This window comes from Onthophagus taurus, chromosome 8 (genome assembly GCF_036711975.1).
Source record: "Onthophagus taurus isolate NC chromosome 8, IU_Otau_3.0, whole genome shotgun sequence".
Lineage (NCBI taxonomy): Eukaryota > Metazoa > Arthropoda > Insecta > Coleoptera > Scarabaeidae > Onthophagus > Onthophagus taurus.
Window position 1 is genome coordinate 17,920,221 of NC_091973.1, and position 20,095 is coordinate 17,940,315.

The window sequence follows — 20,095 nt, forward strand, 5'->3', positions numbered from 1 at the left end:
AAATACTTATGACCATTTAAATTTCCTTCTATGAAAAAAGGACCGATAATATGGTCACCTACTAAGCCAGCCCAAACATTTAATTTTTGGGGATATTGTGTACGAGCCGCATAAACTTTGTGTTCATTGTCACGACTCCAATATCGAGCAACGCTGGGATTATGCCGACCATGCAAAGGAAATGTCGATTCATCGGTAAATAAAATACTTTTTTTTATAAAATCAACATTTGATCTCATACAACGGTGTAGTTGTTACTGAAGGTATATACGCGAGTGGTGAGGAAAAATTACTAATACCTAAATCGTGTTACAACTTGTTGCTGGTGTCCTACATGTAGGACGCTAGGCATATCTGGGTTAAAGATGGTTTGTCTTTTTTTTTTATTTAACCTTATACTTTGTCCGATGGATTTACGAAGTTGATAACCTATGATTCACCTCAGCAACACTTCTGGTATGGGTCAGGAAAGGTAACAGATTTGGTTTGGCCTTCCCAATGAGGTTGATGTTATAGATGTTAAATTATTCCATAAACTAGTTAGGATGACAATGCCACATCCCATGGTTTACTTAATCTTGTTCTGTAATCCGTCTTTATTATTGGTTCCCAAGTTACTTCTCCATGCACAGCGTCGATACAGTACCCGCTCAAAAACGAACAAGATACTCCACCACGGAGCCGAATTGTATCATCTTCCAAACTGATAGTGGCTAGATAGTCTTGCAAATGGATTTTGACAGTCCCTTGTACGACAACATCTTCCCAAGTTACTTCATTCTCTGTTTAAACTCCACCCACACAATCGCCGATAAAATTTAACTTCCCATGAAACATATGGGCTCCCATAATATTGATCGTACCATACTTATGAGCTTTTCAGCTGGGTCCACATCAATAAAAATTTACGTTGTGTGGACTGTATACGTTGTGTGGACTGTATACGTTGTATGTGGTGTGTGTGCGTGGCAATGTGGACGGTTTGACGCACAAACTGGCACACAAAAGTTTTCGCCGCACAGCACACATACGAACCATCGAAAGTCGGTTTTCTCCCGAACATCAAACGAATTTGCGGCACACAGGATTTGTATGTGGACGTGTTGTTGAAGTGAAATAAACTTAGTTTCAAAGAGGTACCTATCTGGCGTAATTGTCTAGTAAGAGTATGTCTCAGCATAGCAATATGTTCAAGAAAAAGTGCGCTGCATTCATAATAATGCACAATTTAATTAAAAAAAAGGAAGAAAGTCGCAAGAAAAGGCTGTATTGGATGAAACATTTGTACCAAAGCAGAAAAAATGAAGGTGAAGACGTACATTTATTGAACATATTATCGTTAAATGAAAGCACTGGTCACTTTAAGAACTTTTTAAGAATGTCTGTACAAGTCTTCGAATTATTTATAAATTTGATTGGACCAAAAATCCAGAAGCAGGATACTAACTTCAGAGAAAGTATAAGTGTGAAGGACAGACTAGCTTTGACACTTCGTTTCTTAGCTACTGGAAATTCGTACACAAGTCTTCAGTACCTATTCAAAATATCTAAGCAAGCTATATCCATTATAGTTCCGCAAGTATGTAAAGCTTTACTTGATGTTCTACAAGATTGCATAAAGGTAAGTAAATGAAACAAACACATGCCATCAAAAAGAACTTTTATTTAAACATATTTTTATTTTCAATTAGAAAAATTATTATTAAAGATTTAAAAATTGAGATAATTCAAATGTTACCTCATTTTCTGTAGCCACTGTATTTTCCACAGTCACTGGATTTTCTGTAGTGACTGTATCTTTTGTAATGACTGTTTGTTCTGAGGATGTGGGAAGTTTGCTGGTAACAACCAGGTATTGGGGTTGGGGAGATGGTGATACTGATAAAGGTGGTGAGCTACTTTGTAATGAAATATCACGAACAGAATGTAATGGTGAAACTGAATGTTGGGAAGGGGACATGAAACATTGGGAACCATTTGGTGCCGCACCAAGTCTTGACAATTCTGCATCAAAAATTAAAGTATTAATTTTATGAGTCAAGACTGACTTTGTGTATGGATCGAACTGATTCAATTTTTCCGCGACATATTTAGCATATAGTTGTGTGCAATCTTCTTTTTCCATCGGTGCTTGTAAAAACTTATAAGCCATTTCTATACGCGGATCCTCGTCATTTTTCTTTGCTCGCTTTCTTATTTTACTTGCTGGTTGTGCTGATATAGGTGCTTGTGGTATAGCGAAGCTTGTATCAGTATCATTGTTGGTGCCAGAACCATTTAAATTATTGTCAGGTTGAACATCAGCGTTTACATTTAAACTGGGATTAGGCTGGGCATTAGCGTTTATATTTAAAGTAGAACAAGGTTGAGCTTCGGCGTTTACATTTTCCTATAAAAAATATATACAGGTGTTCATTTCAAAACTTTCCACCTCAATTTCTGTAAATTCGGAAGTTTAAAAAGAAAATCGCTGAAATAGGTAAAGAATAAAACCAAGGGGGACAACTTTTTATGTAAAAATTGACTCACTCACTTCAACCCCCCGCCGCCAGAAACCAACCCCTTAAAAATCTTAAATGGAAAGGGGTATCAAGTGATACCTCATTTTAAAGGTCTTTTAAGGTACTACATGTTAGTATTTATTTTTTTTTAAATTGATCGATTCGTTTTCGAAATTTTTGCGAAAATCTTTGTTTTGTATTTCCCGCTTTAATTAATATTAAAAACTTTAATCACCTTCTTAAAAGCAAGAATAAGTAATCTTTTATTATTAATTTATAAAATTAAATTACCATGTTCGTTTTTACAACGACCATTAAACCTTTATTATTTCGGAGCAATCGGAAATATTTAAGAAAACTAAACACGTATAATTATGAATTAAACTAAATTTTATTGAAAGTATTTTACATTAAACCTGTATGAAAATTACTCTTGACTCGAATGGCCAAAAAAAGGAAAAAAAGAGACGAAATTTTTCTCTTTCTATAAACGAGTTATAGGCAGGCTCACAGTGCGAGAAAAGAATAAAATAAAAGTGCAATTCTAAACATAAGTTTATTTGGTTATTACTTAAACAACTTTGTGTTATCCACTTAACAAAGTTATTTAAATAAAACAGCAGTAATGGTTTACAGTTTGCAGGAAAGGATTGAAATTGTATTAATGTATGGATCCCAAAATGAATGTGCTCGACGAACTGCCGCAGTTTTTAATGAAAGGCATCCAGATAAGAACGTATCTCATACATACGTCCTGAATCCCATGAAGAAATTCACTCAGACTGGGTCCGTTGCCAACATAAAACATAATGAGTCGAGAGTTTTGAACGAAACCGCTCAACTCGAAGTGTTGGGTCATTTCGGTATCAACCCCAATACTTCATTGCGTCAGGTATCTCGTGCAACTGGTATATCCTTGGGTTCTGTTCATAAAGTTGTAAAACTTCACAAATTCCATCCTTATAAATTGAAAATACATCAAGAGCTAACTGAAGACGATTTTGACAGGAGAATACAGTTTTGTGAAGAAGTGACCACTATTATTAATAATAACAACGTTTTTGTGAAAAATATATGCTTTAGTGATGAATGCACTTTTTCTTTAAATGGATTTGTAAATAAACATAACTGCAGATATTGGAGTAATGAAAACCCTCATCTGACTGTAGAAGGGCATACACAATATCCTGAAAAAGTTAATGTATGGGCCGGCATTTTGGGAGACAAAGTGATAGGTCCAGTGTTTATCGATGGAAATTTAAACGGCGAAGTGTACTTGGATATGTTAGAAAATACTATCAATCCACATACATTATCTAACAATACTGTAAAAAAGATTTTAAAAATGTATATTATATTTTAAGTACGATTCTATCACTGCAGATTGATTTTTTTAGATGCCTTCAACCCCAGAAGAATGGCTGGAAGTGGCTCGAGATTATGAGCAAATATGGAACTTTCCTCATTGCATTGGCGCAATTGATGGGAAGCATGTTATTCTCCAAGCACCATTTAACAGTGCAAGTGAATACTATAATTACAAAGGCTTCTTTAGCATAGTACTTTTTGCTCTGGTCGATGCGAATTATAACTTTCTTTATGTTAATATTGGATGTCAAGGTAGAATTTCTGACGGGGGAGTATTCAGAAACACAGAACTTTATAAAAAACTTGAGAGTAATACGTTAGGATTACCAACATAGGATATTCCCTATGTTATTGTAGGTGATGAAGCATTTACTTTGACAAAGAACGTAATGAAACCATTTGCAGGAGACCATAGAAAAGGACCAAAAGAACGAATTTTTAATTATAGGTTGAGCAGAGCTAGAAGAGTTGTGGAAAATGTATTTGGCATAATTTCAGCTGTGTTTCGAGTTTTGAGAAAGCCATTTTTGCTAGAACCCAAAAAATGTGATTTAATAGTAATGACCATTGTGTATCTTCATAATTATTTAATGAGGAGCAAGAGTTCAAAGAAGATATACACTCCTCCTGGAACTTTTGATACAGAAGTGGAAGGGCGTTTAGTTGAAGGAACTTGGAGATCTTCAGAAACCATTGAAAACCTTAGGAATCTACGAAATATTCCACGAAGGTCAACATTTCAAGCAAATGAAGTCCGTGAAGGATTTTGTACTTATTTCACTATCGAAGGGGTGGTTGAATGGCAACTGGATTATTAATATCTATCTATGGTATTCTGAACTCCATTTTCTATATTTGGAGTATTAATTCATTTGTAATTCAATTATTATTATAAACATGTTATAAACATAACTTAAACAAAAAATTAAAGATTTGAAATTGTTTACTTACCAACTTTTCTTCTGAACTCAAGGTACTTCTAGGTTCGTCTTTGTCGAATAGAAAAGAAAAAGCTGGCAAAGCAAACCAATCGGATTTGTACACTTCTTCAGTTCCTTTAAAATAATAAAACAAAGCTTTTATACTGATGCAACATTTTTATAATACTAAATGCTGATAATTACCAAAATACGTACCTTTGCCTGTTCCAATTGTCTTTTTTCCTTTAGCTCTTTCACGCCTTAAGGAGCCTAGTAAGCTGTTAATTTTCTTTTTAATGTCATCTACACATAATTCTAATATGCTTGCAATTTCTTGCCAGGCATCGAACTTCTTTTTTTTATTGAAGTAGAAAGGATGCTTCGGGTCCCACAACACCTTCCTTTTACTATACTCTTTTATTAAAACTAAAACATTTTCTCTATCGAAATCCATTATATTGATTTTGTTTAGATAAGGTTTAACCACCGATAAATATAAACAAATTTATTTTTGCCACTTGTTGGAATAACTTACTAAAACATAACCTAACAAAATCATACTGCACACACAGACGGAGCAGGGCATACAACACACACAGCACAAATATTTATTGGCTGTGTGTGGTACTTTTACGCCGGTAAAAATTTTCGCCGCACAGTAAATTTAACACACACGCAAATTTTTATTGATGTGGACCCAGCTTTAGACATTCCTCGGCGCCTAATGAATGTATGTGGGTTAGACTACCTCCTTGAACTTCTGAACTGTGACTGTGCATACCACAATGTGCTATTTTTCTAGTTATTTCTACCTTACAACTATATACTATCTGTCGGTGAATTTGGGCTCTTTGGACTACTTATACTTCTAACATGGTTTCTTCGTAGTTGGACTCTATTTGCGAACAATCACCAACGTTTCTTAACGATATTCGACTAACATTAACACTAGGAGCGCTACAATCGTATGCTATAATTGTTAATCCTATCCTTGAATAGGCTTCAATCCACAATAAGATAATTAATAGCGCTGAAACAAACAAAAACAAATATCCGATTTTCCCGCGTTTAACAAACAACAACAAAAATTTATATATTTTGTCTTTTTCTTTTTTTTATACCTATATACTTCTTACTTTACCTAAACCTAGTTGGGAGCTTTATAGCTCTCCTCTCCCGTCGTACGGCCAACGGCTTTTCAAGAGATTCATCTACCGATTCTGATGCCCTATTAATAATACTATCGTTCTTCTGTTCCCTTTCTATTGCTAAAGGATTTTTGTAAAATTCGGTTGTTAATTCCGGTAACTCGTTAATGGTACTATCATTCTCCTGCTCAAGATTTTCGGCTATACTAGCATTACCGCTTACATCCAGTATTAATCGTCTGAAGCGCGTATTAATCCTGGGCGGGTCTCATCTAGCAAACCCTGCTGTCTAAAAGTCAAATTCGACGTAAGTAAGCTGATTATCGGCATATGAGGTTCAAAATACTGGTCCTCGTTTACTACTTCATTGTGTGCATTCGAATCTGAGCATTTACGCTCCTTAAGAGTCGCTTCTTTGTTCGTTCTTAACGGTTTCAATCTACTACTATGAACAATAGATTTTCGTTTCCCATTTGCCGACGTGATTTCGTAATTCTCTGGTCCCTTGATTTTAGGAACCATCAGTAATAGGCAAGTACTCGGTATATTAAAATTTGCGTATATACCCAACGTTTGTACCCGGTACGTACCTAATGGGTAAATACGGGATATATTGGAATTTGGGTAAATACCATGTACCCGGTATATACTTAACTGTTTTTACTTTATCAACTTAAGATACAAACTGTTGTTAAATTAATTCAAAGGACACTTAGGCTCCATTGGACCCCTTGTGCATACTCCCAACATAACTCTTGTAGTCAGTCAGAATCGATCCTAGAATCCTTTGTTCTGTTAAAGGCTGTCCGCACCTCACGTTTAAGTGTGGCAAGTTCGGGGCACCACCAGATGGTAGCGCGCCCAGATACTGCCTCCTTGCTGTATCTTCGTCGCTTAAAGAATTGGAGTATTTCTCCATTATGCAGCAGTACGCTGGTTGTTTACGACCCAGTTTTTCTAGTAAACTCGAAAGCGTGGATCTGAATTTCGCCACATCCGTCCTTCTTGGGTTACGGGCCAGTTTGTTTATGAACTTGGTGTTGCCAAGCTCAAAAGTAATCCACCTGTGGTCAGACATTGACACATTGTCGGAAACTCTCCAATTGTGGACTGAACTTGAGATAACCATGGAGGCTAGAGTGATATCGATAATTGATTGACCTCTGGCAGTTACAAAGGTTGGTTCTGTGCCTCGATCAGTAAGTTATCGTTTAACGATTTCCCATTCGAAGATATCGCCGAGGCGTCGAAGACGACACGAAGTTTGGTGGATGCGCTTTCTGCGCGCATTACACAATGATGAGGAATGTAGTATGTGGCTGAGGGAAGAGGTGAGTTGACGGTATTTAAAGACATGTGACCGGAGGAAAGATAATCAGACATAAAGGATATGTAATCGTCATGTAAAGAAGGATTTTTAAGCAAACGGTTTTCTAAGGATTTAAATCTTTTGAGAGCAGTTTGATAGGAATCTCCCAGTGTAGGTTTATTGGACTTGAAGGGTAAGGAAACGATGAATCTACCACCAGTCGTACGTGTATAATTATCTCGGAAATGTTTTTCACAGGCTTCTTCTTCCAGGGTGAATACAGATTTCACGGGAATTGACTCAATTTCCCAAAACTTTTGTATCGTATGATCAAGTGAACATGAAGAAGCTATCGTTGACAAACAAGTTGATGTTGGTGTCGATGAAGATAATGAAGAACGTCCCATAAGCAACCAACCGAAAACGGATTCAACTGCGACTGGATCGTTGGGACCTCCTCGTATACGACCACTAGTAAGGATTTGAGGTACTAATTCCGCACCCAGAAGTAAATCAACTTCTTTAAGATTCGATTTAAATTCCTTTTGAAAATTTAAGTTTTTTAGATGTTCATAAGCCATTTGAATGTCTTGATAAGTGGGTTGATCAGAGCATATGTTGGGTGTAATTATGGCATCAAAATCAAAAGACGGTTGTGACGTGTGGCATGGTTGAACATAACATTTAACTTTTCCTTTGTTGCATACAGAAGTCATAGAATTAAGGCCTCTGATTTCCAATGAAGTATTTCGAGTCCGAGGCAAACGAAGTTTTTTAGCAAGTTTTGCTGTAATGAAGTTGGACATACTTCCTGAGTCTATTAAGGCTCGAACGAGATGTAATGTACCAAATCGATCTTTGATTTGCAAAAAGGCGATCGGTAAAATAATCTGTTGATTTGTAGGGTCGGAGGTTTGACTGACATCACAGGCTGTAGTTCCAACGTGAACCAATGACGATTTAAAATTATCGAAGTGTAAAGAGCTGTGGTGTTTTTGATGGCAAACTCTACAACGATGAGTAGATGAACAGCTATTTGTTTGATGCGAGTTATTAAGGCAATTGCGACATAAGTTGTTGTCTCTGGCAAATGATAATCTATCGGCTGCAGATTTTGCGTGAAATGTTGAACATCGATATAATGGATGTGATTGGGAACACAACACACATTTAATTTTTGTGGCCTCTTCAACCTTCAGATTGATGGATGGCTTGTTACGAATATTTTGAGACGATTTTGATTGATTCAGGTGAGTTTTTTCATTTGACGTGAGTGAAACTGAATTCAAAGCTTTTGCCTGCTTTTCCAGGAAATCAATTAATTGAGTGTACGTTGGAATTTCAACTGACGCGTGTTCGGATTCAAATTTCGTCTTTGTTGCGGTGTTGATCTTCAGAAGAAGAAGATTGAATAAGAGAAAATCCCAATGTTGAACGGGAAACTTAAGCGATCGGAACCCTTCAACATTCTCTTTGAAGGTATCAATAAAATGATGACAATATACCTCTATCAGAGTTACAATCACAAAACACGGCTGCAAGAAACAAACAAAAAGTAAAAACTAAAAAGAGACAGATGCACTACAGTTGGATAAAAGAAGATTTGAAATTACCGCCCACCGACTTTGATAGTCCTACGAATTCGGCGATCACAGAAAACCCCTTAGAGCTTTTCTCAAAATTTTTTGACGAAGAAGTAATAGAATTGATTTTGAATCAGAGTAATAACTACGCACAACAAAAAAATAGAATAGCTAATATAGAAAAGCAGGAAGTAAACGCTTTTATAGGCGTTTTGATACTTAGTGGATATATGGAAGTACCGAGGCGGAGGATGTTCTGGGAACGTGAAAAAGATTGCCATAACGTCATGATTACAGAAGCAATTACAAGGGACCGGTTTTAGTATTTGTTTTCTAATCTTCACGTCTGTGATAATCAGCAGTTGGACCAGGGTGACAAATTCGCTAAACTAAGGCCGCTTTTCACACTGTTGAATAAAAAATTCATGGAGAATTCCTCGCTTGAAGAAATGCACTCAGTTGATAAAGCTATGGTTCCGTATTATGGACGTCATAGCTGTAAGCAGTATATTCGAGGAAAACCCATGCGCTATGGACATAAGTTATGGATAGGAAGTACCAGGTTAGGTTACTTGAATTGGTTCGAACCTTATCAAGGAGCCTCTACAAATATAAGTGAAAACTTTTCTGAATTGGGAGTTGGTGCTGGAGTAGTCTTAGAATATGTGCAAGCTTTACGTAAGGAATGGCCAGATAAAAAATTTCATCTCTTTTTTGATAACTTTTTTACGTCAATTCCGTTGATCGAAAAACTAACTGACTGGAATTTTTATGCTACTGGTACGGTTAGAGAAAACAGGCTAAAAGCCATTTCTCTTATAGATTCAAAACTCATAAAGAAGCAGCGCAGAGGAAGTTATGATTATGCAAAAATTGTAGAACAGAATATAATTGCAGTAAAGTGGCACGATAATAGTGTTGTGTCTGTTTGTTCCAATTTTTCTGGAGTTGCCCCAATTCACTCGGTCACACGTTATTCGCAAAAAGAAAAGAAGAATATTCAGGTACAGCAGCCGCATCTTATACAGATGTACAATACAAATATGGGAGGTGTCGACCGCTCTGACCAAAATATCAGCTTATATCGAATTTCGATCAGAGGAAAAAAATGGTATTTTCCTTTGATATCTCACTGTATTGACATGGCAATTCAAAACGCATGGCATTTGCATCGCAAGAATGGAGGAGAATTAGATCAACTTACTTTTAGAAGGAGAATTGCTGTAATGCTGTTGGTTCAGAATAAAAAAACATCGTCATATCAAAAAGGACATACCAGTAGCTCCCACGAAATAGATATACGGTTCGACCGAATAGATCATTTAGTTATGCCCCAAGAAAAACAAACTAGGTGTTCATGCAAGAACGCATTGTCGAACCTCGAACGCGCATGATCCACTCGGGGGCGTGCGCCCTCTAACGTTATCCTCACCTTTATCATAATCGATAAATCGTTCGCGCGCACGAGTCGAATTTAAAATGTAAAGAAAAGGTAGTGAGTGACAATATAGATATATATACGTAAGACAATTTTATCTTTTATTTTCATATTTATTAACATTTGAAATCAGCACCTCCTCGTTAATTACCCAGCTTATTGCTGCGCGTACATTTATGGTCCTTCGAGCCGGATTCGGCATTTTGATTACCGGTTTTTGGGCAAATTTAACGCCGTCTCTTGTCAATCGCCATTTTTCCTCACGCCTTTCTTCACGTTTTTCGTTCTACAAATCTGAGTTTTTCATCGTCATCTCAGCAATTAAACCCAACAACTATTTCGTTTAAACCTGAAAATAATAAAACAATTATTAATATCAATATATTTTTCTTGTTTAAAGAAAACCTTTTTGACGTTGCGCGTTGTCAATCCTTCTTTGGGAATATCTACTTTATTCTTTATCAGTTTTTAAATTGTCCCTTGAGAATCTATTCCCCTTGGAATAATTTTGATTTCTTTTACTTCCACATTTTCTGGAATATTTTTCTTTTCATTTTTTTTCTTAATTCTCCCTTGAGAATCTATTCCCCTTGGAATAATTTGGATTTCTTTTACCTCCAAGTTTTTTGGAACATTTTTCTTTTAATTTTTTTTTCTTCTTAATTCTCCTTTGAGAATCTATTCCCCTTGGAATAATTTTGATTTTTCTTACTTTGCACATTTCTGGAATATCTTTCTTTTAGTTTTGCTTCATTCTCCCTTGAGAATTCATTCCCCCTGGAATTTCATTATTATTTTTTTTTTCTTCTTCTGGGAATTTATTGCCCTTGCAATTTAAATTCTTACCTCAATATTCTTACAATAGAATATATTATAATTTTCATTTTGATTTTCCCTTTATGGTGTTTCCCCTTGGCTACCTCAATTATCCCCATTCATATTAACTTTCCTAAGTCTCCCTTGAGATGGACAAGCTTACAAAATTAAAGTAACGACGAAGTGTTTTCCAAAATCGTCTTACCGAGGCTCGAGACAGTGGTCAAACTGCTTCCGATGATTCCTCTCTACAGCTCATCTTTCTTGAACAAGCCAAACGTGCTGATAAAGCTTACGACGAATTTACAACCATTCATAATCAAATTATAGGACTTATTGAAGAAACGGACTTTGATGATCAAGATAAAATTCGCAACGATGTTGATACGGCCTATTTTACTATAAAAGCTCTCTTTCACAAAATGCAACAACCCGATGCTTCCGATTCTGTTCCAGCTCCGTCTACGCCTAAATTAAATAAAATTGTCATTCCGACTTTCGATGGAAATTATAAAAACTGGCCGACATTTTTTGATTTATTTAGAACGTTAATTCATGAAAACGATTCCTTGTCACCAGTGGCAAAGTATCAATATTTGCTTACTTCCTTGAAAGGAGAAGCGTTTAATTTGTTAAAGGGCCTTCCCGTCACAAATGAAAACTATTCCATTGCCTATACCACCTTAAAAGGAAGATATCAGAACAAGCGTCATTTGGCTACGCTTTATTTTAACGAGATTATAAATTTAAAACCTGTTCATGATGAATCGTCCAAGTCTTTCCGACATTTTATTGATACCTTCAAAGAGAATGTTGAAGGGTTTCGATCGCTTAAGTTTCCCGTTCAACATTGGGATTTTCTCTTATTCAATCTTCTTCTTCTGAAGATCAACACCGCAACAAAGACGAAATTTGAATCCGAACACGCGTCAGTTGAAATTCCAACGTACACTCAATTAATTGATTTCCTGGAAAAGCAGGCAAAAGCTTTGAATTCAGTTTCACTCACGTCAAATGAAAAAACTCACCTGAATCAATCAAAATCGTCTCAAAATATTCGTAACAAGCCATCCATCAATCTGAAGGTTGAAGAGGCCACAAAAATTAAATGTGTGTTGTGTTCCCAATCACATCCATTATATCGATGTTCAACATTTCACGCAAAATCTGCAGCCGATAGATTATCATTTGCCAGAGACAACAACTTATGTCGCAATTGCCTTAATAACTCGCATCAAACAAATAGCTGTTCATCTACTCATCGTTGTAGAGTTTGCCATCAAAAACACCACAGCTCTTTACACTTCGATAATTTTAAATCGTCATTGGTTCACGTTGGAACTACAGCCTGTGATGTCAGTCAAACCTCCGACCCTACAAATCAACAGATTATTTTACCGATCGCCTTTTTGCAAATCAAAGATCGATTTGGTACATTACATCTCGTTCGAGCCTTAATAGACTCAGGAAGTATGTCCAACTTCATTACAGCAAAACTTGCTAAAAAACTTCGTTTGCCTCGGACTCGAAATACTTCATTGGAAATCAGAGGCCTTAATTCTATGACTTCTGTATGCAACAAAGGAAAAGTTAAATGTTATGTTCAACCATGCCACACGTCACAACCGTCTTTTGATTTTGATGCCATAATTACACCCAACATATGCTCTGATCAACCCACTTATCAAGACATTCAAATGGCTTATGAACATCTAAAAAACTTAAATTTTCAAAAGGAATTTAAATCGAATCTTAAAGAAGTTGATTTACTTCTGGGTGCGGAATTAGTACCTCAAATCCTTACTAGTGGTCGTATACGAGGAGGTCCCAACGATCCAGTCGCAGTTGAATCCGTTTTCGGTTGGTTGCTTATGGGACGTTCTTCATTATCTTCATCGACACCAACATCAACTTGTTTGTCAACGATAGCTTCTTCATGTTCACTTGATCATACGATACAAAAGTTTTGGGAAATTGAGTCGATTCCCGTGAAATCTGTATTCACTCCGGAAGAAGAAGCCTGTGAAAAACATTTCCGAGATAATTATACACGTACGACTGGTGGTAGATTCATCGTTTCCTTACCCTTCAAGTCCAATAAACCTACACTGGGAGAATCCTATCAAACTGCACTCAAAAGATTTAAATCCTTAGAAAACCGTTTGCTCAAAAATCCTTCTTTACATGACGATTACATAAATACCGTCAGCTCACCTCTTTCCTCAGCCACATACTACGTTCCTCATCATTGTGTAATGCGCGCAGAAAGCGCATCCACCAAGCTTCGTGTCGTCTTCGACGCCTCGGCGATATCTTCGAATGGGAAATCGTTAAACGATAACTTACTGATTGGTCCCAAGTTACAACAGGACATCGTCAAGGTTTTGCTTAATTTTCGATGTTACAAATTTGCCTTCACGTGCGACATAAAGCAGATGTACCGCCAAATTTTGATTTCCCCTCAAGATAGGAATTATCAACGAATCCTTTGGCGATTCTCTCCTCAAGAGCCATTACAAGAATTCATTCTTAATACAGTTACGTATGGCGTATCATCGGCTCCGTTCTTAGCCCTGCGCACTCTGTTGGAACTGGCTAATCTATATATTAATGAATATCCTTTAGCTGCAAATATCTTAAAAAATAATATCTACGTTGATGATATCGTCACTGGGACAAATTCCATCAAAGAAGGTCTTACCTTACAAAAGGAGTTAATCACACTTTTAAAAAAAGGAGGTTTTGAGCTGAGGAAGTGGGCCAGTAACTGCAACGAAATCTTACGATCGGTCTCGGAAAGCGATATACAGACTCCAATATCAATGGACTACGATGAAATATCCTGCGTCAAGGTTCTGGGACTACAATGGGACCCCAATAGCGATATGTTTCACTATTCCTATTCTCCTCGTCCCTCACTTTTCACAAAACGATCTATTTTGTCTGACATTTCTCGCATCTATGACCCTTTGGGCTTTTTAACCCCCTGTACCTTTAAAGCAAAATGTTTTATTCAGCAACTTTGGCAACTGAATCTTGAGTGGGATGAAATTCCTCCATATCACATTGCTCAAAATTGGCAAGATTTTAGAGTTAAATTAAAATTATTACCTAACTTACGTGTACCACGATTAATAATTCCCGATGACTCAAACTCAATCCAACTTCATTTGTTTTGCGACGCTTCGCAGAGTGGCTACTGTGCGGTAGCATATTTTCGATGTGTTACACCTCAATCTGTGACGACTTCTTTTATCTGCGGTAAATCCCGCGTAGCTCCTCTTAAAACTCTCTCAGTCCCTCGACTTGAGCTTTGTGCAGCGGTATTGCTCGCCGATCTTTTAAAAATTATTCAGGAAAATCTATCTCCTGAAATTAAAATAACCTCTGTTACCGCCTGGTCAGATTCCCAGGTTGTTTTAAATTGGGTAACTTCTTTACCTCACAAATGGAAAGTATTTGTATCTAATCGGGTGAGCCACATTCAGGAAATATTACCTCCAACCTCATGGAAATATGTCCCATCATCGGACAATCCAGCTGATTGTGGTTCCCGTGGTCTGTTTCCGGACCAGCTGTCCTCATTTAATCTATGGTGGAACGGCCCCACTTGGCTAATCTCTGATTCTTACTCTTGGCCATCTCAGATCATGTGTAATCTAAATGATCAAGAATTGATCAATGAACAAAAACCTATCGTAGTTAACTTAATAGAAAATTCTACAAACTTTATCGATAATATACTTACTAATATTTCATCTTTATCAAAGATTAAAAGAATTGTAGCTTATGTGCTGCGATTTATACTTAGAACTAGAAAACAGAAGTCCTTATTCTCCGTTTCATTGTCTCAATTTGAGCTCCAAAAAGCTCTACACGTTCTTGTTAAACATGTTCAGCGTGAACATTTTTCTGAGATCTTTACTGCTATTCTCAAATCTAAAAAACTTCCAAAACCCATTCGTAAACTCGTTCCTTTTCTTGATCGGGATGGGTTGCTCAGGGTGGGTGGACGATTAAAACATTCTGAAGTGTCATACGAACAAAAACATCCGTTATTATTGCCGCGTGATTCTCGGTTGAGTGAATTAGTTATTGAAGATACTCACCGCGAGTTTTTGCATCCTGGACATCGTACTCTGCACGCACTTCTGGCTCAGCAGTTCTGGATTCTGTCACCGCGACGAGCCATTTCCGGATGTATGAAATGTGTTCGAGCTGATCCCAAGACGCAGATTCCATTGATGGCTAATCTTCCCAGTTACCGATTCTCTGAGCTGAAAGCCTTTTACGTATCTGGGGTGGACTTTGCCGGCCCAATATTTACTACAATGCATCGCTCTCGTGGCGTACGGTCTGTAAAGTCGTACATTTGAGTTTTTGTTTGTGCGTCCACTAAAGCCGTACACTTAGAGTTAGTTTCAGACTTATCGACAGACGCCTTTATCGCTGCTCTCCGACGCTTTCTATCTCGTAGAGGACATTGCTCGATGTTATTTAGCGACCAAGGAACAAACTTTGTGGGAGCTGACAACAAACTTCGTGAATTGGCCGCAGCAACTGGTACCTCCTTTGGGATCAACTGGCACTTTAATCCTCCCGGAGGCCCCCATTTCAATGGATTATCTGAAGCGGGAGTAAAATCGGTGAAAAACCATCTCACAAGAGTTATCGGAGAGCAGATACTTACATTCGAAGAAATGTACACCGTCTTAACACAAGTGGAAGCAGTATTAAATTCAAGGCCGTTGTATCCGATGTCAGGTGATGCAAATGACTTACAACCCTTAACCCCCGCGCATTTTTTAGTTTTAGGTCCACTTAATACCGAATTACCGGAACCTAACCTTACAAAACGACCGTTAAATCGTCTTGACCGTTGGAACCTAATCCAAAGGATGGTCCAAGATTTCTGGGGGCGCTGGCGTGACGAGTATTTGCACACACTACAACAGAGACACAAATGGTCGGAAAATTCTCCAGGAATTAACGTTGGAGACCTTGTTGTTATAAAACACGACCAAAAACCGCCACTTCAATGGACATTTGGGCGCGTATGCGACATCCACCCTGGCCAAGATGGACTCGTTCGCGTCGTATCTGTTAACACCACCAATAGCGTTTTGGTTCGACCTGTTTCAAAGATTTGTTTGTTACCAAAAAAGAATCGTGATAATTGTAATTAATTTATACTTAATCTATTCGTTGTACTCTTCGTTTCATTATTTTGTTCACTAGTCACTTTAATTGTTGTTAAAATTATATTAATTTTGGTGGGTGGAATGTTCATGCAAGAACGCATTGTCGAACCTCGAACGCGCATGATCCACTCGGGGGCGTGCGCCCTCTAACGTTATCCTCACCTTTATCATTATCGATAAATCGTTCGCGCGCACGAGTCGAATTTAAAATGTAAAGAAAAGGTAGTGAGTGACAATATAGATATATATACGTAAGACAATTTTATCTTTTATTTTCATATTTATTAACATTTGAAATCAGCACCTCCTCGTTAATTACCCAGCTTATTGCTGCGCGTACACTAGGTGTGCTCATTGCCATCAAAAAACTACAACGAGATGCGCAAAATGTGACATTGGTGTACACACGAAGTGTTTTGTTCAGTATCACACTAATAAATAATTTTACGTTTACAGATATTCATGTGCCGAATGTCCTACATGTAGGACGGCCCGAATTTCCAATTTAAAAAAAACAAATTGTCATGGTTTGTTTCTAAGACTTTGTTTTGCTTCTTTAAATAAGTTTTCAATAAAGTTATTGTGATTTGTAAAGTGGTTTTAATTTAGGCATATCTGGGTTAATAGCGATTTTTGGCGATACGTTCACATTAATTGACAACAAAGTAGCATTTTGCAACCAAGAAATATCTTCTAAATATGGCCTGTTAGTTCTAACAGTTACATTTGTGCCAGTTACCAGTTGTGACGTCGAAAGAACATTTTCTAGATTCAAAGACATTTTAACACCCAGACGGTCGTCATTTTCTCGTCAGTAAAAATCTTATGATGACTGATTTTTACTTTTGTAACGTCAGTTATTTTAGTTTGTAGTTTAAGTGTCCTAATTTTAATTTATTAATTCAAGTCACCCGTTTCAGTGAATAATAAAAATCTTATTTTTAAAAACAAACACAATCTTTCTAAAATCGAAAGTCTAGAACCTATAAATATTTGGTAAATAAAAAATAAATATAATGTTTTTTTTGTCTGTAATAAATTTGTCCGTTATCAAGGTCTACTGTACCTCTATCTGTATTCGTTGGCGCCTCCGTGCAGAGATGAGTTTTCGATATTTATTTGTTGTTCCTTTAAGCATGATAACATTGGGTGAAACTTATATTATTAATATTTGAGTTCTTGGTTATAATTTTAAAAATTTTACTTATACAGAAGTTTAAATGACTCAAAATAATTGTGTGAACAGTTACATAATATCCAGTACACAGAAAATAAGTAGAGTTATAAGGAAGAGTTACATTTTGGATACTTTAACAAAATAAATTATCAAAAAACAGATCCCAAAATGATCAGGTTGCATCATTGCACAAAGAATTATTTTGATGCTCTGTGGTAATTATTCTTTGTAGAACACTTATCTACCTATCTCATAGCATAGCCATAAAAGACTGGTTGCTAACTACATATCACAAATATAAAATCATTAAGATATCTCAGCAGCATATTGTGGAAATAATATACAAATTTATGTTGGTCTGATAATAACCCACATGTGACAGCGGAAAGTCACGTTCAGCATCAATTTTCCTTTTTCGTCATTATTTTGATAGACCTACTGAAGGAAGTTCCATTGAATATCAGATAAAATATTTACTATCAACGTAAATGGCCCCATTTTAATTGCACAATGATTGACCATCTTAAATCCATGCAATTCGTCCACAAGCTGAAACAAAATGAAAAACATGTAATTAATTAATTAATTAATAAGTATTGCAATTCATTAATTTATATGCACTAACTATTCAATACTTCATAATTATTAGGAAACATTATTATTGTGAATGCTTCCACATGGTGCGTAGTAGTAGAAAATTATAATCGGTTATTTATTTATGTTACAACTTTTTAGTAGTTTCATTATTAGCGTTAAGTTAAACCAAACTTGTGTGGATTGGAAGACGAAGATAATATCTTCTTGTTGGGTAATTTTGAAAGCAAATAACTTCTCCAAGAAATCATGCAAGAAAACACGATTATGGAGAAAGAATGATCAACCAACTCGACAGAAGTGACAACGGAGATTTGTTACACCTGTATTTGTTGTAATTTGAATGTCTTTTGAATTAAATTTATTGCTGATACATAAATTTAGTATTTAAAATAAACTTATAAAGGTATGCAGGGAAATATGAAATTATCTTGAAAGCTGCAGATTATTAGTGCTTCAGGGAAAAATTGTTTGGGAACAAATACAAAATTATATATTTATTGTGGAACGATATAATTAGGTAAAAGTATGAAGAAATCCTAACAATGAAAGTGGATGAAAATAGATTAATTTAAATGGAGATGGGCGACATTGAGCACAAATAAATGGGTTTAGAAAAGTTATCTAAAGAAAACAAAAATGTGAAGGTTATGATGAGTAGAGAGGGAAAGGAAAAAACTGAAAGAAATGGTGATTGAGGCAAAAAAGCAAAATTGGACAGAATTCGGAGATAACGATGCAGAGAAACAGCAAGAAAAATTAAAGTACTTTTTTAAAATATTAAAACCTTGGAAACCTCTCTAGAAAAACAAATAGTTGAGACTAAAGCTATAAAGGATAAAAACAGATTAATACTGAGGGAAAAATGAAAGAAATACTTCATGGAACTGTTAAACGTAAAAAGGCAAAATGAGATTAATTTACCCACACCTGTACCACAAAATAAGAAACAGAACAGAAACAGGTGAGCAGATAACTATGGAAGAGTCGGAAACGGTAATAATATAATAAAAAATGGAAAAGCTCGAGACCAAGATAGATTAACCACAGAAATGATAAAACATATGATCACAGGGAAGAGAAGTGTTACTGCATATACTGCAGAAAGTGTGGCAAGAACAAATTTTAACCAAGAAATGGCAAACGGCACTATTAGTACCAATCCATAAGAAAGGGGACAGAAAATATTGCAATGATTATAAGGGAATTATAAAAGTGTTATACAAGGTGACTCTCAACTTATAAGCATAAATTTGGGGAATTATTCCTCAACGGGAATAATGACTTACAGGCGAAGAATACATAGAACATTTTAAAATAACATCAAAGCAAGTTTTTGAAGTTATTTCCAATATTTTCTACACACAATTGGGATCCCCGAATCCACGATCTCCCACTAGCGGGGCCTAAACCACGGTGTTGTCCAATTGTTTCGGAAGCAGCATGTATCTGATTTTGCAATATTGCTCAGTATTAACTTCCGTGGCGTACAGTATGCGTTTCAAGTGACCCCAAAAATAAAAATCAAGAGATCCTTTCTCTTTCCTGGTCATTATTATTATTATAAGAACAATGTTAATACAGTGACCAATAATAACTTAAAATCAAAAGAATTCATGACAAAAGGTCTTATACAACGCGGAGGATTGAATCCAACCCAAGTCATAACCTAGTAAAGAAATTCCTTGTCGAATATACAAAATCGAAGTTCTACAAGGAGCATTCGCGGATGACGTGATAATTATAAGCTTTGTTCGTTGGGACTGCACTACTCTGCACGACATGGCACTCGTATGACGTCATAGTGCAATGAAGTGTAAGTCAGTGCAATGTCATGTCAACTTAGTGCAGGCCAGAAAAGTGTATAAACCGTGGTCCCAACGAACAGATTTTTATAAAAAAAGTGTATAATATTTGAAATGGACGAACAGGAGATTGTCAGCGAAATACTCGTGGAAAATGAAATTATCGCAGAATCTTTTTTAGTAGCGATTCATCAATAATTATTATTTTTTATTTTTTTCAATTATTAGCGAAATA

General features: G+C 36.3%; 4 protein-coding genes across 4 annotated transcripts; 2 read left to right on the forward strand and 2 right to left on the reverse strand.

Moving 5' to 3' along the window:
- Window positions 1-1,702: 1,702 nt before the first annotated feature.
- On the reverse strand, window positions 1,703-4,956 carry LOC139431318 (uncharacterized). The gene is made up of 2 exons (XM_071198966.1): window positions 4,821-4,956; window positions 1,703-2,389 (listed from the first exon to the last, which is right to left on the reverse strand). Exon 2 carries the CDS (start codon window positions 2,150-2,152, stop codon window positions 1,703-1,705), a length of 450 nt encoding a protein of 149 aa, XP_071055067.1. The 5' UTR covers window positions 2,153-2,389; window positions 4,821-4,956.
- A 2,151-nt stretch (window positions 4,957-7,107) lies between these two features.
- On the reverse strand, window positions 7,108-7,962 carry LOC139431319 (uncharacterized). Its single transcript, XM_071198967.1, has one exon. The coding sequence runs from the start codon at window positions 7,960-7,962 to the stop codon at window positions 7,108-7,110; it is 855 nt and encodes a 284-aa protein (XP_071055068.1).
- Window positions 7,963-9,254: 1,292 nt separating this feature from the next.
- Window positions 9,255-15,459, forward strand: LOC111422349 (uncharacterized). The gene is made up of 2 exons (XM_071198968.1): window positions 9,255-9,507; window positions 11,414-15,459. Exons 1-2 carry the CDS (start codon window positions 9,255-9,257, stop codon window positions 15,457-15,459), a joined length of 4,299 nt encoding a protein of 1,432 aa, XP_071055069.1.
- Window positions 15,460-15,573: 114 nt separating this feature from the next.
- LOC139431320 (uncharacterized) lies at window positions 15,574-16,269 on the forward strand. Its single transcript, XM_071198969.1, has one exon. The coding sequence runs from the start codon at window positions 15,574-15,576 to the stop codon at window positions 16,267-16,269; it is 696 nt and encodes a 231-aa protein (XP_071055070.1).
- Window positions 16,270-20,095: the final 3,826 nt, after the last annotated feature.

Excerpts from the sequence above, each read along its gene's own strand:
- LOC139431318 (XM_071198966.1), bottom strand. The coding sequence starts at position 2,152 with ATGGCTTATAAGTTTTTACAAGCACCGATGGAAAAAGAAGATTGCACA.
- LOC111422349 (XM_071198968.1), top strand. The coding sequence starts at position 9,255 with ATGGAGAATTCCTCGCTTGAAGAAATGCACTCAGTTGATAAAGCTATG. Across the intron at positions 9,508-11,413 it reads AGAATATGTGCAAGCTTTAC|GACTTATTGAAGAAACGGAC; the intron begins GTAAGGAATGGC and ends ATCAAATTATAG.
- LOC139431319 (XM_071198967.1), bottom strand. The coding sequence starts at position 7,962 with ATGACTTCTGTATGCAACAAAGGAAAAGTTAAATGTTATGTTCAACCA.
- LOC139431320 (XM_071198969.1), top strand. The coding sequence starts at position 15,574 with ATGTTATTTAGCGACCAAGGAACAAACTTTGTGGGAGCTGACAACAAA.